We start from the raw sequence: 27,995 nt of genomic DNA on the forward strand, positions 1-27,995 counted from the left end.
TCTTGTGTTAGTGAGCAGGGCACCACAGCTTTAGCTTCTTTTCTAGAACAACATAAATAAGAACTTACACATTTCTTAAATTTGGTAGGTCACAAAAGTTAGAATGCAATCATCTTTTTGATGCAACAAGAAAATAAATAAAAATTAAATATTTTAAACCAACATTTGGTATTGAGAAATCAGTAGTGTCAACTTCACAAGTGAAGGACAGCACAATCTGATTTTTTAAAAATGTTCACTATGTCACAGAAGTTGGGCTGAAGACATCTAGAATATTAAATACTTCCTTTCTGCTTCAAGAAATATAATATAAACAGCACTGAGCTGCAAAGCATGTTACTGCTGGGATGAGTGTGACCTTTCAGTCCACGGCACAGTTTCGTGTATCACACTTTCATCAAACTGAAACCCTGTGAAATTTCATGTTTATAAACTACAATACACACTGACCAAACTGTCAGTCCCTCACAGTTTTTTTAGAAAAATATCTACATTTGTCCTTATGGATGTCAAAATGTTACACCATCATTTATTTAAAAAAAAAAGATGCACATTCATACTGTGAAGTTATTAGGAAAATACTCTTGCAAATAAACTATATAAAGATAAAATACACTTCAAAAGTATGTAGGTCATTTTTCTTTTGTGTATTTTACAATATTCTATAAAGTGCAGAGAAATTCTAAGTATAGGGAAAAACTACTCCCGATAACAAGTTTAATTACAGCAGCTTTGCATAGCAATACTTAGAGGAAGTTGAATATTTCATTTCCTCAGGAAGAGAAGGACAGAAGAGGATCTTCCAATTCAGAATTTTTTTTGGCCATAAGTCGGCTTTCTTCAGGAATGGTTGCTGATGACAAGTCTCCATTGAGTGTATTTCTTGAACAGTGAACAGGTCCTATTAAGAAATTGATTAAAAGGTTCAACATCCTATCAATATTAAGTCCAGTCCTCTGTACATATTTAAATTTCCTGTTCAGAGACATGAGAATTTCTTTTAGTATCCTGTTAATTTTTCATTATTTCAATAAAGAAAAAAATCTGACTTTCCTACTACTGATGGTCATAAAAAAAACTTTAGAGCTCATTAGATACATTATGAAATGACCTGAAGATTTTTGTCGTTGTTGTTCATCATTAAAACCATGGTTAGCATACCATAGACCATTCATACATTATTTGTTAATTGAACTTTATCTATTTTCTTTTCTGCTTGTTTATTTCTATGATGTTAGTATCATCTTTGTTTCTAGGCATAGAAATTCAGATCCAAAAAAAATCACTCATGGGGCCGGGAGTTTGGCCTAGTGGTAGAGTGCTTGCCTAGCATGCAAGAAGACCCGGAACTGGTTCTGTGGCTCAAGTGGTAAAACACTAACCTTGAGGAAAGCCCAAGGAAAGTGCTCAGGCCCCGAGTTCAGTCCCCAGGACTGGCAAAAAAAAAAAAAAAAAAAAAAAATCACATAGTGTAAGCATTAGAAAAGATTATACAGTTGATAATAGAACTGACTGAATTCAGATCTTCCTCTTACAAGACTTGTAAGAGTTATGGATCAAGTGGAACCAAACCAGATATGAGCAAAAGCACATGCATGTAAACATTTAAAAAGAAAGAAAGAAAAAAAACCTAGTCATGCAGCCGTGTGCTTGTGGCTCACTCCTAAAATCCTAGCTACTCAGGAGGCTGAGATCTGAGGACCAAGGTTCAATGCCAGCCCTGGCACTAAAGACCTTGAGACTCTTATCTCCAATTAATCCCTATAAAATGAGAAGTGGGGCCCTGGTTCAGGGTTAGGGTAGAAGCCTTGAGCTGAAGAGCTCAGGAACAGCGCCCAGCCCAGAGTTCAAGCCCCATGACCGACAAAAAAGAAAGAGAGAGAGAAAGAGAGAGAGAAAGAAATTTTTTAAGGCCAAAATTTCTAACACTGCCAACTAAAAGTAGTTTTGGCAAATTGAAATGTGTCTGTGTGACTTGTTTTTTTGTCAGTCATGGAGCTTGAACTCTGGGCCTGGGTACTGTCACTGAGCTCTTCAGCTCAAGAATACTGCCCTGCCCTACCCCTTGAGCCACAGTACCACCTTCAGTTTTCTGGTGGTTAATCGGCAATAAAAGTCTCACCAACTTTCAGGCCCAGGCTGGCTTTGTACTGTGATCCTGAGATGTTAGCCTGAGTAGGTACGATTACAGGCATGAGCCACCAGCACCCGGATACATGACTAATTTTTGTTTTTTTAAAGTAAAGTTTTAACAGTTAAATTACCTAATAGCAAACATAAAAGGTATGAACATTAGGTCTTAAAAAATTGCTTCCAACTTGTTTGTTAAACATGTCATTTGAAATATGATGTAAAAATCAATGTTAATAAATTCTTTAATAAAAAAATTGCTTCCAAGTACTGCTTAACTGACTGGGGACAACTTTTCCTTCTGTGATGTCTCCACCTGTTATCTACACTTACATTCAGAATGGTACTAAGTACTGGGAATAGAGCTCAATAACACCCTAGGATCAAGCTCAGGCACCCAAAGAGAAAAGAAAAAGCTGGCCCAAATGGCAATGAGCAAAAAGTAAGGGTCCAAAACAATAAATATGGTATTAGGTCTATTTTTGAAGTGGGCATTAAAAAATATATATCATCACTTTTAATTATCTGACAACGGCCAGCAGTCCACTCAGAATAATCTATGTGAATTCTACCTCCTCTTCCAACTAAATCTGTTCCTCTTTTCAGCTAAGAAATACAACTCTTCATATTATCAATATGTTCAAATGCTAGAATGCATTCTGTCCCATTTCAGTCATACTCTGACTTAGCTAAGCTCCCCAAGTCTATCTAAAGAATCTAACAAGTTATCATCTTGTTCCCATAAATTAAAAATCTGTGTTCTGTACAACTGACCATCACAACCTGTTTCTTAACTGAAAACTATACATTATTTCCATTCTACAAGTTTCATGAGAAATAGCAAAGGCTACAAAATAAAAGTCTATTCAATGTAGACATAATTGTAATCGCATGTTTGTGTCACTGGAAATCATGACTAGTAACCATGCAGGTCTTCAGACACACTTTCTAAGCATATTCTCAGCAAAGACAAATAACACATTATTTTTAAACAAATCATACAATCTTTCTTAAAATCACAGTATGCTGCCTTTGTAATAGGAAGAAACAGTGCAGAAATGAATGCTCACTGCCACTACCAGACAAAATTTCTTTCCTTTTTTTCCTTTTTGGCCAATCTTGGGGCCCTGACTCAGGGCCTGGAGATTGTCCTTGCATTTTCACACACAGTACCACTTCTGACTTTTTCTCTGTACGTGATACTGAGGAATTGGACACAGGGCTTCGTTCATGCTAGGCAAGTACTCTACCATTAGACCACACTATTAGCCCAAAATTACTTTTCCTTAAATATTTTAAGGCATAAAAGTAATATAACAAAGCAGATTTGTTCTTGTTTGGAGTTAGATCTTGCCTTTACTATAATTCTACCTGTGTTTCATTCTCTTCTGCATGCAAATGTACCAGTAATAAAAGATGATATTCAATAAATATATATCTATATCTATCTTACATGTAAATATCAATAATAAATGATATTCAATAAATATATATCTAAGATATGACATTTACAAAGTGATCCACAGCACCTCTTAGTTACCACAGCTGTTAGAGGATATATGAGCAGCTGTTGAGGGTGTGTTTTACTTAGCTATGATTTAGGTATTAATACTGGAACAGTACCGAGTTCTGCATGAACAGGGTTCCAATGTCAGTATCCTTCATTTCTACAAAGCACAGTCCTATAACAATTTTGTGAGTAGACTAAAGCAAAAGGCAGAACCTATATAACTTACTATCTGAGTCTTCAAGGGGAATGTCATTACAAGAGTCTGTATCTGAATAGGTTCTTCGACGTCGGGAGAGTCGGTGAAGTGTAGACACTGGCTCTTTCATATAATAGCTACTCCTGCAAGTTAAATTTTTTTTTAAAAAAAGCATGAAATTCTAATCACTTAAATAGGGTCAACACCTGTGACTTAATGCAGATTCTCAGTTTTAATGACATCTCTTTAAGTGAAAGAGGATTTTGTTGCTCCTCCTCCATGAGCATCATGCTGCTTATTCAGAAATCAAAGTTTAGTCCAACCACTTAGAACTCAGCCATCACATGGAGAACATGGGACCCAAGCTGTACCAGAGAAAAAGGTATGAATGTAGAAGTGCCTTTCTATAGCAGGTCCAGTGAGGCAGCGACACAAAAGGAAGGGTTACAAACAGCTTAAAATCTAGAAGTTACACATTCTGTAAGGGCCTGTTTCTCAACTCAATCCAAGTCTGATTAAAAACAGCAGAATGAAAGGGGTGGGCAAGACGCTTAAAGGTAGACTCGCAGACAAGATGATAAAGATGGCAAAGAAGAAGATGGGAGGACTTTTAAATTACCAGAAGTAGATAGTACTACCAACCTAACTAGCAGCACTCAGCTTCTATTTTATGACAAACATTATTAAATTTAATAACAACTATGATATACCAGAAAAAAAATAAGTTATTGCTCATTATACCTTATTTCACAAAATAGGATAAAGTATAAGTTAAAAACATTTCTATCATAAAAATAATCGATTAAGATCCTATTTTTCAGAGAAGTCCCATTAGTCAAACTCTTCCTGACCAAGATGGATATACACAATTAAAGATTTTACAGTTATCAGAAGAAAAAAAAATATGACCAAACAATAAAAAAGGTTCAGTACTTAACAGTCAGTGAAAAACCAATGAAACTAAAATTTCACTACTTGCCAAATTTAAAAAAAAAAACAGCTACTTACAATATTACCTAACTTAAAAAGTTGAGCAATCTAAGATGTTGACAAGATCTATCCAAAAGGTTAAAACAATTGTTTTTTTGTACTGGGTTTTTTAATCAGGGCATTTAGCTCACCAGACAGGCTCTCTGTCACTTGAGAAATCCTGCCACCTCTTCAGGTACTTTTTGAGTAGTATCTCACATGTATGCCCGCAGCCTATTTATGCTTACTACATACCTGGGATAACAGAAGCTGGGCACCGGTGGCACACGCCTGTCATCTTAGCTACTCAGGAGACTGATATCTAAGGATTGCAGTTCAAAGCCAGCCAGGGAACAAAAGTCCATGAGACTCTTATCTCCTATTAACCACCAGAAAACCAGAAGTGGCACTGTGGCTCAAGGGATAGGGCAACAGCTTTGAGCTGAAGAGCTCAAGGACCAGAGTCCAAGTCCCACACGGGACAAAAATAAAATAGATAAATAAATAAATGGGACGACAGGCATGTGCTTCCACACCCAGCTTGTTTTATTGAGATAGCCTTTCACTAACTTTTTCCCCAACGTAGCTGTGAACTTCAATCCTCCTGATTTCTGTCTCCCACATAGTTAGGGTTACAAGTGTAAGCCACCAACTCTGGCTAGAAGGCAATCATTTTTGGTTTTGGTAGTGCTGATATTTGAACCCAAGGCCTCATGCTTGCCAGGCAGGCACGTACTACATATGTACTACATATCTCTAGCCCCAGAAGGCAAACATTTTTAATATGCTAGTAAGTATTTTAAATATACATGCTTTCTCTCTTCTCAGCAAAACCTTCAGTCTTTAAGACAGTAACAGCACACATGACATGGATATGCAATGTTATAAAAAGATGAGAGAAGGCCAGATGAATGTCACACTTCTAACACCAGCAATGTAAAAGGCAGAAAACAGGAAGATAATAGTTCCAAGCCACTCTGGACAACAGTTAGTGAGATCCCACTTCAATCAGAAAGCTGGACATGGTGCGCTATGTGCCTGCAATCCCTGATATCTGGGAAGCAGTAGAGAGGGTGGTCTGAGGCCAACTTGAGCCAATATGCCAAAACCCTCTAATGGAAAAATAACTCCAACAAGAAGAGGTTGGCAGTGTGGTATTATAGCACCTACTGAACAAGCTTGAGGCCCTGAGTTTAAATCCCAGCACCACTACTAAAGGCGTTTGGGGAAGCTAAGGAAAAATGAGAGTTAGCTAGAGAGCCTCAATTTCAAAAGTATGAATTTCTTGGGGGGCAGAAGGAAGGCCCCAAAAATAGAGGGACAAAGGGTAAACAAAAGTAGCAGTGGCACTCTACACACTATGCTGAGAATGAACTACATATCTGGTGGACTGTGATAGGAAGGAAAAATGGAGAGAGAGCAAAGGAAACAGTGCAGTTGACCAAAAAGAAATATACACATTACCTGATTTAGAAACAGTAATCTCTGTACATTACATGTATGTGTATGTGTGTGTTTGTGTGTGTGTGTGAATTTGTGTTTAGCTCACTTGATAAGGTGTAACACTTGGCCAAGTGCTCACTTTTGGGTTACTTTGTACATTTGTGTTTTCTTTCCTGACTCCCTTCCCAAGCCAGGCCCTTACACTACGCACTAAGAGATATTCACAGGGACAGTGTAAGTAGCAAATCAGAACCAAGTCTTACTATTTCCCAGCACTTGTTAGGAAGCCGAAGAATCTTCCTGACTGGACATAAGTTTGTGAAAGATAAAACAAAAGAGAGATTGTTTTACCTGTCTGAACTGCAAGAACCAGGATGGCTCACAGAACGCTTCATCTAGGAAAACAAAATTAAAACAATATAATTCATATGTCAAATAAAATAATGTACTCTATTACTGCTATTATAATTAACATAAATTTAATCACAGAAAATGATGCCTGGATCAGGGCATGATGGCTCACTCCTGCAATCCTAGCTATGCAGGAGGCTGAGATTTGGATCATGGTTCAAAGCCAGCTGGGCACTGAAGACCATGCGACTCTTATCTCCAATTAACCACTAGAAAACCAGAAGTGGTACTGTGGCTCAAGTGGTAGAGCCTTGAGCTGAAGAGCTGAGGGACAGTGCAGAGGCCCAGTTCAAGCCCTGCGACCAACAAAAAAAGATTCCATTTATAAAATAAACATTTGATTAGAGCATTTAATAAATACAACAAACACTAAACAAAATTTTAATAATCTAACTACCCCATCAAAATAAAAGGAGCCTGGAATGGTAGCTCATGCCTATAATCCTAGCTACACTCTTGGGTTGAGATTAGATAGAAGGATCATGGTTCAAACCTGCTCAAGTGAAAATATAACTTGCAAATCCCAATCTCAACAGAGATGTGGTCTGTACCTGTCGTTATAGTTCAAACGAGATGCATAAATAGGAGGATTACAAACCAGGCTAGCCCCTGGAAAATGCAATCTCAGGAATAACCAAAGCAAAAGGGACTCGAATGGTATGGGCATCCATAGCAAGTGCAAAGTCAAGTTCAAACTCCAGTACCAGGAGAAAGACTGAAAATGATCAAGCTATGTAAAACCAGATTAGTCCTAAATTTAACAAGGATACAGAAAAGCGAAGTTTATGCCAAAGATTTAGAAGAGTTGCTTTTGCACACATAAGCCAGAGTATTAAAAACCCATGTCTATTATTTGTTATATAAATGGCATTTGGAACATGAGTTGCTACTTACTGAGAAGTCCCAGTTGAAATGATAACAGATCTGACCCACTCAATAAGCAGTCCAAGTACCTCTAATATGACAAAGAGTAAGATCCAAGTAGACATTAAATCTCTTAACAGAAATTACTGCCTTTTGGATTACTCATGCATGACATCCTCACTACAATAAACAGTCATTCCTTGGGTCAGAATGACAACTCTCTGAGCTTCCATGATGATTTGCAATCAAGTTAGATATGAATTTATTCTAAGACAGACTGCAAGATTAAGTTCATAAATTTGTTACAAAGACCAGCTAAAAGTTTTAGAATATTTTATCTTTTCAACATAAATTTTGTGGAGGGTTTTTCATATAAATAACTTGTCATTCGTTTGTTTTTTGTGTGTTAGTCCTGGGACTTGAACTCAGGGCTTATGTGCTTACCCTGGATGTTTTTGCTCAAGACTAGCACTGTACCAGTTGAACCACAGCTGTACTTCTTTTGGGGGCAGTTAACTGGAAATAAGAGTCTCACAGACTTTTCTGCCGAGGCTAGCTTTAAATAGCAATCCTGAGTAGCTAGGATTCGAGATGCTAACTACCAACACCTAGCAGCTTGTTTTGTTGTGGTTTTTTTGTTTGTTTGTTTTTTGGCCAGTCCTGGCAAACTCAGGGCCCGGGCACTGTCCTTGGACACTCTGCTCAAAGGTAGCATTCTGCCACTTGAGCCACAGTACCACTTCCAGCTTTTTCTGTGTATGTGGTACTAAAGAATCAAACCCAGGGCTTCGTGCATGCTAGATGAGCACTCTACCACTAGGCTATGTTCTCCGCCCCCAATTTGTTATTCTTTTAAAAAGTATTTTACTTCTGAAGATTGTCTGATGTACAATGTCCCCCAATACATACATATACACACACATATATATATATACACATATACACATACACACACATACACACACACACACACAGAGAAAATAAAATTACCATAACCCACCATTCTTGTTTTTTATTTCAAGTAAAACTAGTATAACTAGAAAAAAAGTAGACTACCCTGATACTTCCTAGAAGAGTTTGTGAGATTTCTATTAGGTTTTTACTGATAGATTTTAAGAGTTACAGTTTCCTGTACATAAATACGCACAAGACACTTCTCAAGGTAAGCAGGTTATTGGAAACTTAGCTTTGGCTAAGTTTAATGCATCTGACACTCACAAAGCAAAGTATGTCTTTAAAACTAACCAAACCCTAATTATTGGGTGTATTAACCTCAGAAACATAGCACTAAACATCCCTCTCAAAGAATGGGTTGTTTTCAACTCTGTTAACAGTTCATAGTATATTACAGTACATTCACAGTTGTTCTAAAAAGCCATGTCAATTGTGTTCTGCTATGAGAGGCCACTCAAAATTAGCAAAAAAGGATTCAACTATCAAATTTCAGAAACACACACACTTCTTCCTCTCAGAGGAAGTCTAAAAAATCCTAGGAGACTATTCCTATCAAACTGGGACAGAAAATCTAATTCATCAGGTTAAACGAAGTTACTAATAAGGTAAGAAGTCTCATTTTAATGTCATATTAGTTCATCACCCATTGGCTAGAAAATAATGCTAACTTAATTTCAACAGAGCTAAATTTCCCAAGTTGTGTAAGAGACAAGAAATAAACTAGATCCTACACTTCTAACAGAGTTTCAGAAAACTATCAAGAGTAGTCCTGTGACACTCTATCTCCTACAAATAAACTCCTAAAATACTTTAAAATTTAAAAATCACGTGTATATATATATGTGTGTGTAATATATATTAAAATTTAAAAATCATGTGTGTGTATATATATATATATGCGTGTGTGTTATATATACATATAGAGAGAGCCAGAGAGTATTATAAAATCTTATCTCACCCACTGATTCCCTACAGCATGCCAGAGCAGGTGTATTCAGTTGAAAAGGATAACAAATCCAAGACTTCCAACCAAGAATTCTTATTATTCAGAATGATTGACAGATAAGAATGGAACATTAAGCACCAATCATCAAGCAAGTCAGATCATCTGAAGCAACCCTTTGACATGCAAAGTACTGTTTTATAGAGGAAGAAACTAGCCCAGAGGATTAAATGAGTTCCTAGTCAGATGGCTCAAATTGAAATTTTCTCCCAGAACATGTTCCAAGCCCCCTTTTCAACTAGATTAAAGTTCTGCTTTATTGTACCTATGCAAATAAAAATTGTTTACCAAGAAGAGTATGGCCAGCTTTTCTGTCCAAACACATACAGTGTTTTACAATGCTTTCTGGGCACCAAGGTATAAATGGATGTCATAGCAGCAGCAGCAGCACTAGGCAGAGCCCTTCTGAAGGGGAGAAGAGATCCCACACTGGCACAAGTATGAGACTCTCCACTGAAAATCCTCTACAGAAAACCAGCAGACAACACAGCCTGCTGAATTCTTCTTCCCCATTGTTACATTCACCCTCAAAAAATAAAAAACAGGGCCAGGAGTTTGGCCTAGTGGTTAAAGTGCTTGCCTAGCATGCACGAAGATGCGGGTTCGATTCCTCGGTACCACATACATAGAAAAAAACCAGAAGCGGTGCTGAGGCTCAGGTAGTAGAGCTCTAGCCTTGAGAAAAGTCCAAGGACAGTGGTCAGGCCCTGTGCTCAAGCCCAGGACTGGCAAAAAATTTTTTAAAAATAAAAATGAAAAGAAAGCCAGTGCCAGTGGCTCACGCCTATAATCCTAGCTACTCAGGAGGCTGAGATCTAAGGCCAAAGCCAGCCCAGGAACTAAAGACCCTGAGATTCTTATCTCCAATTAACCACTAGAAAACCAAAAGTGGCATTGTGACTCAAGATGTAGGGCAGTAGCCTTGAGATGAAGAGCTCAGGGATAAAGCCCAGGCCCAGAGTTCAAGCCCCGTGACTGACTAAAAATAAATAAAAATAAAAGAAGACCTAGACAGGGTATCACTGAAACAACATTTCTAACCATTTGAACAGGAGAAGGCGACACAGGAGAAACCAAGGGATCCGGATGGGGCAGCTGAAACATCTCAGGTTTAAACTTGGCATTCGCTATCTTCACACATTCCTCAAGGGTTGTGATGAATGTATTACACGTGGCACTAAGCAAGGAAGAGGCTTCATTCATGTTCTGAAAAATTACATACAAAGGCTTGAATAGAACCACATGGCATCATACAAATCCTCACAGTCAAGTGATGAAATTTTATCTCCAGGGGACATATTACTAGGTTCCATTTAAACACCCTGACAATTTGTTTAAAATATAGTGCCTAAGAAAGCTAAACCAATGCATAAGAAAAATAGTTGTTTTAGCCAGGTACCAGTGGCTCACACCTGTAGTCCCAGCTACTCAGGAGGCTGAGATCTGAGGATCACAGTTCAAAGCAAGGCCAGGCACTGAAGTCTGTGACACTCTTCTCTCCAATTAACCACCAGAAAACCGGAAGTGGAGCTGTGGCTCAAGTGGTAGGGTGGTAGCCTTGAGCTGAGGAGCTCAGGGACAGTGAATGCCCAGGCCCAGATTCAAGCCCCACGACCAAAAGGAAGAAAAAAAAAAAAAAAGCCGTTTCTTAAATGAAACTAAAATTCTGAGAAAAAAATAAATGACATATACTTAAACTATATAATATGTTAGGAAAGTGTATAAAAATGCCCTTTTAGAAGCCAGGTATGGTGGCATATACCTGTAATCCCAGCACTCAGAAGGCTGAAGCAGGAATATCAATTCTAAGTATAAGGCCAGCCTGGGCTACACTGTGAGACTCTTACCCCAAAGTAAGTGTCTTAAATGAAACGTAACCTTAATTGTTATTCTATATTTTTTTTCTCATTCAGACTTCTGAAAGTGGTCACAGCAATGGAAAAAGCCTCAGTTACTCAGTAGCACAACAATTCCTGTCCATCCAACATCTAATTTCTGACATGCTCCTTACTAGAATAAAAACTTCAATTTTGTACACAACAGTAAAATGCCCTGACACTTGGAGATGTATATAGGCTGATCTAAGGCAATCACGGATGTTCCACAACCTACAATTTATCAATTGTTGTCAATCTGTTTTTCTTAGTTGCCTCTGAGCTACACAAAACTGTCTAATTTTCTAGGATTTCTGTTCCCTGATTTTAAAAGCAAGAAAAAGTTTAAGGCACTCTCCTTCCATCCTTCTACTCTGGCCACCTTCACCATTCTTGCCTCTCTACCCTTGTCAATTAACTTGAAGGCTGACACCTAATAATTCAATATACCAAGAATGGCAGAAAAGGCCTGGGTCCCTAATACTGTCACTGAGCTGCTACAGCAGCACCGATCTCCAAGGAGCTGGTAGTGAAATAGCTGAACAGGTCAACATGCTTCAAGTAAGACCTTGCCATAACAACTCTCTAAAACAGGAGACAATCACAGGACAGGGAGACAGAGTTCTTGCTTAATTAAGCAAAAGGACCGGGAACCATGCTGACTATTATTTCTGAAAGTAGAGGGCTCACTGGTCCTTCTTCACCAGAAAACTGACCTGATTCACTGCCTATGACCTGAAGTTATAATTTTACCTTACTGTTCTGAGAACTACTACCTTTTGTGTGTTTGTGTCCTCATACTAAGCTAGCCTTAGGGCCTGGGCACTGTCCCTTAGCTTTTTGCTCAGGGCTAGCACTCTTAAGCCACAGCTCCACTTTCTACTTTTTATTTGTCTTTTACCTATTTATTTACTTTTGGTGGTTAACTACAAATAAAGTCTCACAGGCTTTCTTTCCAAGGCTGGTTTTGACCCAGAATCCTCATATTTCAGCCTCCTGAGTTGCTAGGGTTACAGATGTGAGCCACGCAGCACCTGGCTCCTACTTGGTAAGGATAGGTTATCAACTCCCAGTAACTGAAGGTGAGACCTCATTACCAAATGAAAGGGAAGAACAGTTGTTCAATGCACTCATGCAATCAGCTTTGAGGAAAACACCTAAAGTATTTCTGTCCCACCTCAACCTTACCAAACTGGCTGAAAAAAAAACAGGCCCTGATTCCCTGGAGAAATGTGCTGCTGCTTCCATGTTTTCTCTGGCAGCAATACATTTCCATATTGTCTACAGCAGGAACAGCTCCAAAGAGTTGGAAATAATTACTGAAATTGCTTCTCTGTCATCAGACAGGATGAACAAGGCTGTTCCAACGGAGTACAACGCATAACCAGACATGAAGGGGTGCTTTTGGTACCTCTATGCTGGGAGGTGAATGATTCTCATCATGGTGGACAAACTCCTGGATTGTATGCACCTGTTGCATCAGGAGGTCACAGTAGAGGCGAAGTTCAGACATTTTGGTTTTCAGAGATTCACTGGTTTCACTTATTTCTGAAAGAAATATACATACATATATATATATATGCAGGCAATTAGACTATTTCATATTCTTTGGCCAATCTAATAAACTGTAATCAAGTTAAATATAAGGCAATAAACAGAAATATCCTTTAACTCTGCTGTCAACTTTGGAAAAAGTTTACCAGTTTACCATGTTGAGTTGGCATTGTACAGAAATTAATAGCCATACTGGTCTAGAAACCTTAAACTTAATTTTTTCCTATTTGTGCAGGGGTAAACACACTGTATTAAACATGTAATGTTTTATCTACGTGAATTTGATTACAGAAACTAATATTCTCTAAATAAAAAAATAAATAGAAATATCCACTAGCTTAAGAAATTTGAAATTTCAGACAAGAATCTCAAAGTCTGTAAGAAATACCTTCTTGTTTTTGTTATTGTTTTAGAGGTACTAGTTCTTTATTTCAAAAAGACAATTGTCAATATTCTGTATCAAAACAGTTGCACTACTAGTTTCTCTCTCCCAAGAGACCACAACAAAAGAGAGCACATTTTAAGCCAGTAACCTGCAGGACACACACCTAGTATACCTCACAAAAATCCTACCTCTAAGGAAAGACTGGGTGGGATAAAAAACTTAGAAACATGAGCACATTGCCAACTTCACTGCAGAGGCTTCTAACCCTCTTGATAGCCATATTTTACCCATGATTTTCTCTCATCTATTGAAATATTGTTGTGAGTTACATCTGTAGACTATTTCCATAATTTAGTTACCTCCACTAAATGAACTAATATTTTTTCTTGTTAGGTCAGGAGACTAACTCGGGCCTGGGCACTGCCTGATCTCTTTTGTGCAAAGCTTTACCACTAGGTCCCATAGCTCCACTTCCAGTTTGGGGTTAGATAATTGGAGATTAGAGTCTCATGGATATTCCTGCCCAGGCTGGCTTTGAACTGTGATCCCGAGATCAGTTTCCTAAGCAGCTTCATATTAATTTTTTACTGTAAAAGGTATGTACTCAAGCCAGGCTCCAGTGGCTCACATCTCTAATCCAAACTACTCAGAAGGCTGAGATCTGAGGATCACACTGGACAGGAAATTCCATGAGATTATTTCCAAGTAACTCCTAAAAACCCGAAATGGAGATATGGATCAAAGTAGCAGGGCAGTAGCCTTGAGTAAAAGAGCTCAGGGACAGTGCTAAGGCCAAGTTCAAGTCCCAAAACTGATCAAGGGGGGCGGGGGATGATAAAGAAAAATTAAAAAGTACACTTCAGAAAATAGAAAAAAAAGGTGGGGTGGGAACCTCCACTCTCACTTTCAGGATGAAGTCATTGCTTTTATATTTCTATATGAGACGGCCAGGGTTCCCCAACTCTAAAGAAGCAAAATAATACAAATTACTTTAAGTTTTATACATAGCTATCCAAAATTTCTCCTGCACTGATACAAAGCACAGGAGATGGCACATTCAGAGACAGTGGCTTCAGACCCAGAAAAGAATGGTAAAAGTTCTACATGGCTAAGTCAGTGGCAAAAAACAAGAGCAAGTAAGTATCACCTCAAAACTAAGGGGAACATGATCCATCCATTTCATGAGCAGTGGCTTCTCCTTAGACAATGGGAGAACCTGACAGTCACCTGTCTGGGATAAAGGTTAATTTCCAGACAAGATTAGTTTCTAGATAGGGTAATTATCACTGGATGTTTTTATATAACATCGTTCCACATCATTACTCACCCTCTCCCATTTGAAAACATATTTCTTCTTTTGTGAACTAGGTCTGACATTAAGAAGTTTTTACCTTAGTTCATTAAAGCTATTGCATATAAATATTTATTTTCCTCTGGCCTCTTCACACCTTCATTTGCACATATGCCATCTTCAGAACTTAATGGGTAGCTTTCATTCTTCTTAATAATTCTAGTCAAACTAAATATTTAGCCATCTTAGATACTTGCAAGCCAACAGAGACTAAATTTGATGTCTCTCCTGTCCTTCAGCCAGTCAGAGGCACTGCTTTCTAGTATGGCTGGAAAGCCACTTTTGCTAGAGTACACTAAAGCAGCTCTATCTGTACAGTTGACCTAACTGAAACCAATTTGTGTGTGTTTGTGTGTGTGTGTGTGTGTGTGTGTGTGTGTGTGTGTCTGTATACTATATGATATGTAACATAAACTTACTATTCAAGAATACAATTCAGAGGAATTAAGTACAGTACATGCAAATATTATATAACCATTGCCATCTACCTCCAGAACTTCTTCATTTTTCCCAACACTAACAGTACCGCCTCTACCTTATAGACACTGATACCATCACTCTAGGTTCTGGATACATCTGACTGTCCTTTGAATTTCATATAAGTGAACTCATACAGCAATATCTGTCCTTTGGTAACAGGTTGATTTCACTTAGCACACTATCTTTTAAGGTTCATCCATGTTGTAGCACGTGTCAAAGTTTCTGGAAAAGAATCTTATTGTATATGTTTTCTATGCTTTGCCAATCCATTCATTTATACAGACATTTCCAAGTGCCATTTCTGCCTGTCAGCTATGGTGAATATACATTCTTTCTAATCCTACCCTAAGCCATATTTTATCCATGATGTTCTTTCGTATACCAGGAATATTGCATGGTACATCCCCATTTCCAATATTCATAATTTGGTTGCCTTTACCAACTCAATTAATACTAATTTTTGAATGTAAAAGTTATAGTCATGGGGCCAGGAGTTTGGCCTAGTGGTTAAAGTGCTTGCCTAGCATGCACGAAGACCCGGGTTCGATTCCTTGGTACCACATACATAGAAAAAAGCCGGAAGTGGTGCTGAGGCTCAAGTGGTAGAGCTCTAGCCTTGAGAAAGTCCAAGGACAGTGCTCAGGCCCTGAGCTCAAGCCCAGGACTGGCAAAAAAAAAAAAAAAAAAAAAAAAGTTATAGTCAGTGACAATTTTAGAAAATAAATAAAATACAGAAAAGAAAAATATTATGATGGAAATTCTAAAATAAAGTCATTGTTTTCATATTATAACCTCATATATTTGAACTAATACACAAACTATCTGCTATGCTTATGATTTGTATCTAATATTTTTCAAAGGTAAACACGTTCGCGATAAGGGTATCAAAGCTAAACAGTACCAAAGGTACAATGAAAAGTGAGTTGCTTCATAAATTCCTCTTCCAAAGACAACCTCTGCTGCTCAATGAATACTAAAACCACATTCAGTTTTGAGTCCTGCTGTCTTCAATGATCATTTAACACTGGATATTTTCTCATATCATTAAGCATCCCTGTTAACATTTTACTGCCTATGGAAGCAGTAGCTACTTACTGAACTATTACCCTGAATTTGTTCCTTTACAAAATTATTGATCTATACAAAAATATGATCTATACATGTAAATCTTCTACATTATCTCTAGCAACAGTGATGCTCACTAGACACTGTTGGAAATGAACTTTACAACTTAGGTGGGAGGGGAATGGGGAGGAGGATTGGGAGAAAATGAAGGAGGATGATGTACTCATTGTCTTATTTATGTAACTGTAACCCCCTGTACATCACCTTTACAATAAAAATAAACATAAAAATAAACAATTTTTAAGAGAAAGTAACTTTATCACAAGGTGGAAACAAAATGAGTTACCTTTTTCTTTTTTAGTCCTGGTATCTGTCAAACACGCTTTGGAGCTCCCTAGAGCAACCAGCCACCTCTGTCTTTCAGCTGCATTTACTGCCTTCATGTAGAAATGCTGTTCACCTGGAATGATCAACTCCATTCTTGTGTTATCTGCAGAATGGACTGGAAGGTAAAGGAAAAATACAATTAGACTTAAGTGATGTGGAAACAATCAGTTACCATCTACACAGCATCAACTGTTTCACACATATCCAACAACAAAGTCATGACCAGTCATGGTCTGTCTAAGGCACCACCCTGGGCATCCTCCAGCCAGCCATTCTCTCAAATCTGAACTGACTGAAGCCTATGGAAGATAAAACAGAGACAATTAGCTACTGAGCTACATGAGTGCTGCCTTGAGCCACATATACCATCTGAAATACATGTGCAATGAGTACAATACATATCACTGAAGTCTACATTTTGTTAACTGCTAAGCACAAGACAGTGCACAACATACGGAAGGAATACACTAAGTGATCGTTATGGCCACCTTCCACTAGAATAGTATTCAGTGTGTAACCATAATTAACCTGAAAGGCAAGTGAATTTTGAACACCTAATGCTCTTCCTTGACCACGTTCTCTCCTGTAAACACAACTTTCCACTAGGAATAGCAATTATGTGATATAAGTATACCTAATCCGAAAGGTGTGTGAATTTTGCAAGACCTGAAGTAACTTGATGTTTAGGTTTTTTTTAAACTGTATTTTTTTTTTTGTCTTTTCTTTTTTGGTACTGGGGATTGAACCCAGGATACTGCATTTGCTAGGCAAGTGCTTTGCCACTGAGCTACGTCCCAGCCCAATGTTACTTTTGAAAGGAAACTAACAAGGGAATCATGACAGGCCTGGCACAGTGATTCGTATCTGTAACCCCAGGCACTTAGGTAGACAAGAACAGGAAGTTCACAATTAAATGCCACCCCGGAAAAAATGATAGAGATCCTAACTCAACAAATAAGCCAGATGTGGTAACTATACCTGTAATCTCAGCTGCACAGGAGGGATGAACATGAAGATGGATGACTAAGGCTGGACTTAGACAAAGCATAGACCTTTTCCAAAAACCAACTAAAGCAAATAAAAGCTGAGGGTATAGCTCAAGTGGTAGAGCATTTGCTAAGAAAGCATGAGGTCCTGTATTCAAACCACAGTACTGTCAAGTGTGTGTGTGTGTGTGTGTGTGTGTGTGTGTATTAAACCAACTCCAAGTAAGTAACTATAGTCATTAGGCATGGGGCATACCTGGAATGTCTGCCTAGCAAGGACAAAGCCCCTAATTCAAACCCCAGTACCACAAAAGAAAACAGGGGCAAAAAGTAAATAAATTCACAAACGGGACTTCTCTGAAATTAAGTACTTTTATTATTTGAGATGCTATGATGTAGGTGACTGAGGAGAGGGGTGACATCATGATAGAGATGTACTATGCTGGAGATTCTGACTTGTTGAACTAGGACTGTACAACTATTTACAATTTAAAGAAAAGAAAGATACCACAAACAGTATAAAACACAAACTAGAGTGGAAGAAAGTATTTGCCATAAAAGACTCATCCATACTACACAAAGAACTCCTGCAAATCAATGTGAACAAGCAAATTTCAGGATATGGGAAAGACTTGAAAGGGAATTTAAAAGAAGAGACAAATGTTCAAATGGGACATTAATATCTTTTTTTAAAAACTCAACAAAGGGGCCGGGAGTTTGGCCTAGTGGTTAAAGTGCTTGCCTAGCATGCATGAAGACCCGGGTTCGATTCCTCGGTACCACATACATAGAAAAAAGCCAGAAGTGGTGCTGAGGCTCAAGTGGTAGAGCTCTAGCCTTGAGAAAGTCCAAGGACAGTGCTCAGGCCCTGAGCTCAAGCCCAGGACTGGCAAAAAAAAAAAAAAAAAAAAAAAAAAAAACACTCAACAAAAAAAACCTACAAATGACCACTACATGAACTGGAAATAATTGAAAATGTAAAATCTGTTACCAAGTTTAGGCAAGGAAATAGAACAGCTTGTACTCTCATTCTGAAGGCTTAAGAATAAACTGATAAAAAGAACTCTGGAAAACTTTTTGGCACTATATGTAAAAAAAGATTCTCCCCGTGGCCAAATTCTAAGCTCCTTTGGATCCTTCATTAGACTGAACTCATCTTCACCTCCTTCGTCTATTTTCAAGAACTCTAAGTTGACAATGCAGACCTCCCTACCCCCACCCCCTACACACACACACACACACACATCCTATATCCCATCCCCCTGATTATCTGACCAAATTTAAATTTCCCACTATGCTACAGGGACTAACTACTCACTGGTGCCTGTCTTCAGTTAGAATTTCAATATATGAGTTTAGCCATAAACTCCATTTATCTTTGTAATTTTCCATTTGGCAACCACCTCATTCTGCTTCCTGGGCTAGAAACTGCCATTTTTCAGTGTTTTCTTGGAAACACTGAATGCCTATTTTCTATTGCAAAACCCCATTGTAGCAATCCTTATGTGAACTGACAAAGATCTCAATAAAGTTGTATCATTTTTTTAACAAAATGTAAGGAATAATGTTTTCTTGACCACCTGTGAAAACTGAATGTATGAAAGATTGAGTGCTTCACAAATTTCCTTCTTTTTTAGATACACAGGTAAGTATGTATCAGAAAGGTACACTTAGGTTTGATAAAAGAAACAGGTAAGAATTGTTCTTAAATATTACTGAGTGGGATGTGTGCACTGGTGGCCAACTTGATTAATATTATATATTAAACTGTGTTACTATTAACATTTTTTTTTTGCCAGTCTTGGGGCTTGAACTCAGGGCCTGAGCAGTATCCTTGGACTTTCTCAAGGCTAGAGCTCTACCACTTGAGCCACAGCACCACTTCCAGCTTTTTTCTATGTATGTGGTACTGAGGAATCGAACCCAGGTCTTTGTGCATTCTAGGCAAGCACTCTGCCACTAGGCCAAATCCCCCGCCCTATTAACATTTTTATATACAAAAAAAGGAGCTTTCATAGGAGCTTAACCCATTATAGTCTCAAAACAGAAACCCAAAATCCATCAGAACTAGACCAGATACATTGCTTGTGGGTTTTCTACACAACAGTAAGCATGAGTGAACCATGTTACACAGACAAACCTAATGTTGAATAATAGAGCCAGACACTAAAGAAAACACTGAACGGTGTAAAAAGTAAATGGTACTTATCTAGTGATTTAAAAATAAATGAGGTGACTAGCACACTTTGAAGGGGTTAAGGGCTAAGATCACCCCCAGAGAGCAGACTTCTGAACCACTGAAAACATGCTAATTTTTTTAATCTCAGTGCTGGCTATACAAGAAATTAACACTTCTCAAGCTAAATACTACTTGAGATTTGTGTACTATTTCCTTTCTGTGTACTATTCTTTAATAAAATGGTTATTTTAATCAATAACAAAAAGGATGATGGTGTGGTTTACAACTGTTTTAGAATAGAGAATTCTGTAACCATCCTTTAAATATTCTCAAAGTTAGAAAAACTTTGAATTTGGAGTATAGTTTTGATTTCTGATCAAACTTAATTAGGAATTAAATTAAAGATAAGACAAAACCAGCACTTTTTTAAAAGCGACCAATGCTGTGAAGGTGCTTTTCTTATGCATTATAAATGGGCTTATAAGGCAGTTCCAAAACAGGACTTGTAAACTGTTTCAGTAAGGACAACATAGCTAAAAATAAATTATACATAAGCACCAAAATAAGCACCTAGAAAGTCAATACTTACTAGTACATTTCAGTATAGTAAAAATAAACAAAAAGCAGACCTTATATATTCCATAGACACAAAAGTGATAACACAGAAACTCAAGTGTTTCTATATCTTATATAGCCATGACTCTCATTAAGACAGTAATAATACCCAACTAAAGGGGACATAGTACAACTACCTGGCAGTTGGGAGAAAACTCCCCAACGACATTTCCTATCCAGGCTGCGTGTCACAGATACTGCAAGAGCCACACTGAGCTGGGTAACAGTGATAGTACACTTACAGAACCCCAGCAACAAAGAGGCTGGGGCAAGAGGACAGTTTAAGTTGCAGGCCAGTCTGGGCTACAAAGCAAGACCGTGTCTAAAATTAACTAATTAAAAAGTTAAACATCATCAACAACAAAACATTAAAAAAGAAAAGAGCCCTAAGTAGTTAAATCTTCATGAAGATAAAGAGCCAGAACTATAGGAAAAGAATACCACTCAAAACAGAAAATATTCTTTTTTCCTTGGGTAAATCTTACTAAAAGACACCAGAAGGTGAATAGGAATAGAATAGATAAAGGAGGTGCAGAGGAATGATGGAAGTAGTAATCCAGGCCAGGAATTTGGCCTAGTGGCAGAGTGCTTGCCTAGCACTCTACCTGGGTTCGATTCCTCGGTACCACATACATAGAAAAAAGCCAGAAGTGGTGCTGTGGCTCAAGTGGTAGAGCTCTAGCCTTGAGAAAGTCCAAGGACAGTGCTCAGGCACTGAGCTTAAACCCAGGACTGGCAAAAAGAAGAAGTAGTAGTAATCCAGCCCTGGAAAACATACTACAGTACAACAGCGACTGCTTTAGTTTAATCTAAGTAAGAAAATGTATAGAATACTAAGATGATTCTGGTGTATTTCATAGTTGTGAACAAGAGCTCATCATGTCAGAATAAGTACCCTCAGCCCAGGTAGGTGGCTCACACATGTAATCCAAGATATCTGGGAGGTACAGATAGGTTATAAAATCAAGGGCCAACACAGGCAAGAGAGACAGAGGGGGAGGGAGGGAAAAGAGAGAGGGGAGAAGAGAAAGGGAAGAGGGGGAAGAGGGGGAAGAGAGAGGGAGAGAGGGGGGAAGGAGGAAGGAGAGGGGGGGAGAGAAGGGAAGAGAGGGGTGAGGAAGAGAAGAGAGGAGAGGGGAAGGGGAAGGAGGGAGAGAGAAATATGCTCATATCAAAGAATAAGCCAGCCACATATAGTAGACATACAAAGTCAACCCAACACAGATGTTCAAGCCCCTATCTGAAAAGTAAACTAGAGAAAAGGGTCTGGAAGCATGGATTAAATAAATGTTAGAGCACCTGCAAAAAGAGCTCAAAGCACTGACTCCAAACCCCAATATGAGGAGAGGGACAAGAGGAAACACGAGAAAATTCTGGAGAGATTGTAGTATTTAATCACCCCTTCACTGCTCTACTTTTCCTTCAATTCTCCCAGAAGAATGTAAGTCTTTTTATTATTTTGTCTGATTTCATTCTTCACTCAGTGGCCTCTCACACTTAACTACTCACAGGAATAAACCAATGCTTTAGATATGAAGGTGACGCCTTCATAAAATTACAGCCTGTCAGGTTCGATTCCTCGGTACCACATATATAGAAAAAGCCAGAAATGGTGCTGTGGCTCAGTTGGTAGGGCTATCTAGCCTTGAGAAATCCCAAGGACAGTGATCAGGCACTGAGCTCAAGCCCAGGGCTGGCAAAAACATAAAATAAATAAAATTAAAATATAATATATAAATTTATGCATATAAATATGTGTATATTAGTTTTCTATCCACTATACACATCACTCCCTTAAATGTAAACAGCAAAATCTATAATTAAAGCTTTAAAAATGAATTTAAAAAAAATGAAAGCCTGTTTTTTTTTTTTTTCCTCCCCTTGGAAGGAAAGGGACCTATCTTGGTCACCCAGAAGGGCTTATCTCCCCAACTTTATAATTTAACAAAGCCCTACTAAGCTGGCTCCATCATCCTTAGAGCTCAGCTTTCAACTTTTAGAACACCCTCTCTATAAGAATGAAACAGAACACATGTAGACAGAGCATGACACGGAAGTAGCTACCACAACAAATTATCTGCCAAGTCCAAGTTGAAAGATTAACACAGTATTTTAATTTCAAGAGAAAATTACCAAAACCTGTATTTGACAATACTTAGTTGCTTAATTGCTATGAGAAAATCTTTACAAAGAAATGCTTTTTTCTTACTTGGAGCATGCTACAAAAACCTTTGTTACCTGGCCTCAAACTTCTCTTACCTTTAATTTCACAAACTGCCATCTTTATACTTCCTTTGCTCCCTTTGCAAACATCATCCTGTGAATCATAGTAGGATAGGATTCCATTATCTAAAACAAACCAGCGAGGCTGCCAACCTGAAAATATCACAAATAATAAAAGGTTAATCAGCAATTATTTTATCACACACAAAAACTGTGATTTCACAGCTGGGGTTGTGGCTCAAGTGGTGTTGAGCAACGGTTTAGCAAGTCCAAGGCACTGAATTCAAACCTTAGGACCAGAGGAAAGAAGGAGAGGAGGAAAAGAGGGGGGGGAGGGAAGAAAAGAGGAGAGGAAGAAAAGAGAAAGGGAAGGAAAAGAGGACAAGGAAACAAAGAAAGAAAACTATCATGATTACAAATCTTGCCATACATTTTATTTCTTGGCTCTCACATAACTCTCAAATGTGTGTATGTGTAGGTCCTGGGCATTGAGCATTTTTGCTCAAGGTTTGAGACCTATCATTTGAACCATAACTCTACTTTTGGCTTTTGGTGGTTAATTGAAGATTAAGATCTCATAGACTTTCCTGCCTGAATTGGCTTCAAATGTCGATCCTCAGATCTCAGTCTCCAAAGTAGTTTAGGACCACAGGCCTAAAGGACCACAGTAGCTTAGGATCACCCACACCTAGCTAACAATGCAATGCTAATATGCTAATGGCCAACACTTTGTCAAAATGCCCTTGTTACAATCACCGTTAAGAGAAATTTTTAGATTGGCACATTTGGTAATAGCTTTATTCTAAACTCACAACCTTCTCTGTAACAACCCATATCCTCAAAGCCCTACACAGAGTTTAATATACTATCCCTTTTCCTAAAAAATTTTAAAAATAAAAAAGAGTTGGGCTTATGAGGTACAGACTTTCTTCCCTTATTCAAAGTGCGTGGCCTTCCCCAAACATTTGAGATGTCAGATTCTAAACTGCATATAAACAAAAGAATATTTTTGAAATGAGATCAAAATCTAAACGTGAAACATATTTTTGTTGCTGTTCATCTTATTCACATGGCCTGTAGTTTTCTCTGGGGCCTCACACACAAAGTCAAGTGTGGACTTTTCCACTGTGAAATCATGTTGACACTCAAAGTTTTGGATTTTAGAGCATTTCAGATGAAGGATACTCATAAAGTAATAGAAAAATCCGATAGACAATAGGGATTTTAGTTCCCAGTTCTACTACTATTTTTGTTAGATAATCTATAGCAAATCTTTTCATTTCAATTCAGGAGCATTAGCCTAGTGGTAGATAGAGTGCTTGCTGAGCATGCACAAAGCCCTGGGTTTGATTCCTCAGTACCCCAGAAAAAGCTAGAAGTCATGCTGTGGCTCAAGTGGCAGAGTGCTAGCCTTGAGAAATCCCAAGGACAGTGCTCAGGGCCTGAGTTTAGCCCCAGGACTGGCAAAAAAGAAAAAAAAAAAAAAAAAGTAGGTCTATAATATGGCTTCTCTTATGAAAAATGGTGCCTAAGCAAAACCCCCCTGCATATAGTGAAATCTAAAAGAATTCTTCTACCTTTTATAGAGACTATGTACCTGTCATATCACAGGTTCCCAGCCCTGCTCTCCCATTCTTGCTGCTAATATAGCTAAGGAAGAAATGCTAGAAACTTCATGTAGTTGATTGTTACCCAGGAACCAGACCAAGGGCCACCACAGACTTGGCTCTTAGGTAAAGCTGGTGACAAGATGATGGTATTCCTCGAGGCCCAGCTCCTACTCTTCTACCAAGCCACGCTCAACATCCCCTGGAATTTTATCAAGCATGCAACTTGGTCAGAAACATACTGACCCTGCTAGGAGTATAGATTGTCCTTGTTCTTTCTGTAACTATTTCATCCTCAAGACTAGCCTAAATGGAACCACTTTTTTAAAATCCTGTTTGCTTTGGCAGGCTGCTCTACAATTAATCAATTCAGTTTTTCAAGGGCCAGATAGTATCATGGCAGAACAGACAGGTGAATCATCTCAAACCTAACACAGAGCAAAATTTAACACCCCTAAAGGTTGTTGGGCTTTTTTTTAACTGTAACATATTTAAAATAGTGCCATCATCATTAAAAGGTTAAACTTGACTTTATTTACCTTTAGAAAACAGGAATGTAGCTGGATGACAGTAGTCTACACCTATAGTTCTAGCTACTTGGAAAAGCTAAACGTAAGAAGAATAAGACTCAAAGTCAACGGGAGCATACTTGGAAAACTGAGAATAAGTTGAATAAGGCTGAAAGCTAACCTGAGCAGAAACTCCACCTAAATGAAAGAAAGCTAGACTGGGAACCTGTCATCTCAGCCTATAATACATGGATCATGGTCCAAGCTGGCACTGGGCAGGAAATAAGACTCTGTCTCCAAAACAACTAGTGAAAACAAAGAGAGGAATGTGCCAGCCTATCAAATATGAAGCTCTGAGTTCAAGCTCCAGTACCACCATGAAGGATGGGGAAAAATAAAAGCCAGGAAATGCTATATAATAGTTCAGAAAAGGGGATATAATTAGTAAGCAGCACAATCTTCATTCAGATGCCTGGAAAATTGTTATAAATACTACATTTCCTAATGAGGGCTAGCAGATTAAAAAAGTAAGCTCTTTTGAAATGAAGACTTTAAAAAAAATGTATTTCTCAAGTGACTGAAAAAACTAATGAAATGAATATATAATCTTTACAAATAATTCAATTTGACAAACAAATCAATAAATTGGGTATGATGAAAAGGTACTCTTCCACTCCAGGTTTCCTGCCTGGGTGTATTGGACATACTATAATTTTGCAAACCTGCATCACTGTAATTAGTATCTTTCAAAACAAACTGTGTAAAATGATTCATTTAGATTTTGGGGGGGGAGGGGGGATTGGTCATGAACTCGGCCTGGGCACTAACCCTGAGCTCTTTAGCTTAAGGCTAGTCACTGTACCACTTGAGCCACAGCACCACTTTCCAGTTTTCTGGTGGTTATTTGGAGATAGGAGTCTCAAGGACTTTTGTGCCCAGGATGGCTTTGAACCACAATCCTCAGATCTCAGCCTCCTGTAGCTAGGACTACAGGCTTGAGCCAGCAGCGCCTGGCTTTTAGAATTTTTGAGAACATGAAAGGGAACCATGGTGGAATATATTAATCTAATCAAGTTTCTTAATTATTGTTATACACTTTTGAAGAAATATTTAATGTAAGTCTGATTTACACATTTAGACAAAACAGGACTATTCCTGTGAAATAATTTCGTTAAGCCATTTCCTGTTTCAAATTATTTAAAAAGGCATATTGCTTTTTTCCCCTCAAACTAACATTTTTTTATTTGTTTTTTGTTTCATTTTGGGTTTTTTTTTTTTGTTTTGCTTTGTCTTTGTTGCCAGACTTATGTCTGGGCTCCGGGCTCCGTCCCTGAGCTGCTGCTGTGCTCCAGGCTAGTCCTCTACCTCTCCAGCCACAGCACCACTTGTGGCCTTTTCTGTTTATGTGGCAGTGGAGCTGAACCCCAGCTTCCCACGCTGGGCCAGCACTCCACCACTGAGCCACACCACGTGGTTCAGCCTTACCAAGTGTTTCTCAAACTTACTCCCATTTTTAAAAAATGTTCAAATAACACTGCCACTCACAAGAAGGTCTCTTAAAAGCCACTTCGTGTAGATACATGCTCCACTTTCTGCCCTGAAGCGAATCAAAATTAATCCGCGTGCTACGAAGCCAATGCTAAACTTCAAAAATGGAATTCCTCCAGAGGCTTTCCGCCAAAACGAAACACGCTTAGTAAAAAGATCTACACTGCTCTGTTTCAAATGCTTCCTGCTGACACGTGTCACCCCCGTGTCACAAATGTTACGGAAGTCCTGCTAAAAGCCTGGCCTTCGCGGGCTCATAACTGAAGAGCGCCTTTGCCGGTTATGCGCTGATCCGGTCGAGGACCCGGCGCCGCGGGGCCCCGCAGTCGACAGCGGCTGGCGTTGTGCGGAGCCAGTGGGCAGCGGGACACTCGGGAGACCCCGCACCCCACCTACTCTGAAGCCGCCCCTGCCTTCCGGCCGGCCCAGCCGTGGGCTCTGGAAGCCGCAGGGCGCCTCCGGGATGAACCGTGTGACGGCTCGGCCCGCAAGGCCTGCGCCACAAATTCTCCCTCCAAACTGCTTTGAAGCCTGGTGCCCGGGTCACAACGGCTCACGCCGCCGGCTCGCGCCCGGCTGCTTCCCGGGGCCCGGGCATCGGGTGTGGAGCCAGCTCGGGGGAGCAAAGTCCCGCCAGGCTCTGGCCCCAACGAACCGTCCAAGAGCTGCGAGTGCAGCCGGGGCTCAAGGGCCGGGGGCTCCCGAGCCTGGAGGACGAGCAGCGCGGGGACAGCACAGCCGCGGGCCTTCAAGCCCCAGGGCTGGCGACGAAGTCTCCAGCAGGAATGAGGATGGCTTTGAAATGGCCGGACCCTCCCAGCTGCCGCAGCCCCTGACCGGGGGCTCTGCGCCGAGGCTGGGCAGCCTGCCCGCGCCCTGGCCGCGCTCTCCCGGTACTTCTTCTTGCCACCCTTCATTCACCCCACAGTCCAAACCTGCCGGCTGCAGCCCTGGGGCCCCAGCCGCGAGGAGAGCGCGGCTCGCCAGCGCGGCTTCCCCGGAACACGCCGGCCGGGAGCGGGCTCGTCACCGCCGAGCTCACGGCGGAAAACAGCCCCGTCCCCCGGGGCCCACGCCACGCCGCCCCGGCAACTTCGCCGGAGCAAGGGGCCAACGACAACGAAACCACCGACGGCAAGTCTGCGGGTCAGATCAGACAGGGCCACGGGGAAATACCGCCCGGACCCCGCCAAGAAGTCCTGGGCGCTGTGCGGTCTCGAACCCCGCTCCCGCCGAGGCCACCCGGGCTCCATCTCCGACAGGAAGGAAGGAAGGAAGGAAGGAAGGAAGGAAGGAAGGAAGGAAGGAAGGAAGGAAGGAAGGAAGGAAGGAAGGAAGGAAGGAAGGAAGGAAGGTTGGTTCGCTCCGAGGGCCGCCGCGGGCCGGGCGGAGGGCGAAGGAACCCGGCGCCCGCCCGCCCCGCGGCCCCCCGCGCCCCCATACCCGTGAGATAGTTGGTCCACTTGTACAGAACGCCCTCCATGCTTCAGAGCCCGGCAGCGCGCATCCTCCTGGCCGGCACCGGCCGCGCTGATCCGGGAGGCGCAGGGCCTGGGCCGCCCCGGAGCCCTCCGGGGGCCCCCGCCGGCCCGAAACCGCCCTCCGGCACGCGCCCCGCGCGGACGTGGCGGCCCTCAGAGGCCGGGTCTCCGGGCAGCGCGTGGAGCTCGGGGACCGCGAGGCGCGCGCGCAGACATCCCGGAGCGAGCCGCGGCGGCGCCGGCTGGAGCGCGACTCGGGACGGCCACCCTC

The 27,995-nt window shown here is 40.2% G+C and overlaps 1 protein-coding gene across 2 annotated transcripts; it reads right to left on the reverse strand.

The window, feature by feature from the left end:
* Window positions 1-115: 115 nt before the first annotated feature.
* Window positions 116-27,970, reverse strand: Plekha3 (pleckstrin homology domain containing A3). Of its 2 annotated transcripts, XM_090342549.1 has the most exons (8): window positions 27,687-27,961; window positions 22,616-22,732; window positions 16,536-16,691; window positions 12,766-12,902; window positions 10,522-10,686; window positions 6,600-6,643; window positions 3,867-3,979; window positions 116-901 (listed from the first exon to the last, which is right to left on the reverse strand). In XM_090342549.1, exons 1-8 carry the CDS (start codon window positions 27,724-27,726, stop codon window positions 774-776), a joined length of 900 nt encoding a protein of 299 aa, XP_090198675.1. In that variant the 5' UTR covers window positions 27,727-27,961; the 3' UTR covers window positions 116-773. The 2 variants fall into 2 exon arrangements, with proteins under 2 accessions (XP_090198675.1, XP_090198676.1); XM_090342550.1 differs by lacking the exon at window positions 10,522-10,686 and having other exon boundaries at window positions 27,687-27,970.
* Between the last annotated feature and the right edge of the window lie 25 nt (window positions 27,971-27,995).

Source organism: Megascapheus bottae, chromosome 12, assembly GCF_031878675.1.
Source record: "Megascapheus bottae isolate mThoBot1 chromosome 12, mThoBot2.hap1, whole genome shotgun sequence".
Taxonomy (NCBI): Eukaryota; Metazoa; Chordata; class Mammalia; order Rodentia; family Geomyidae; genus Megascapheus; species Megascapheus bottae.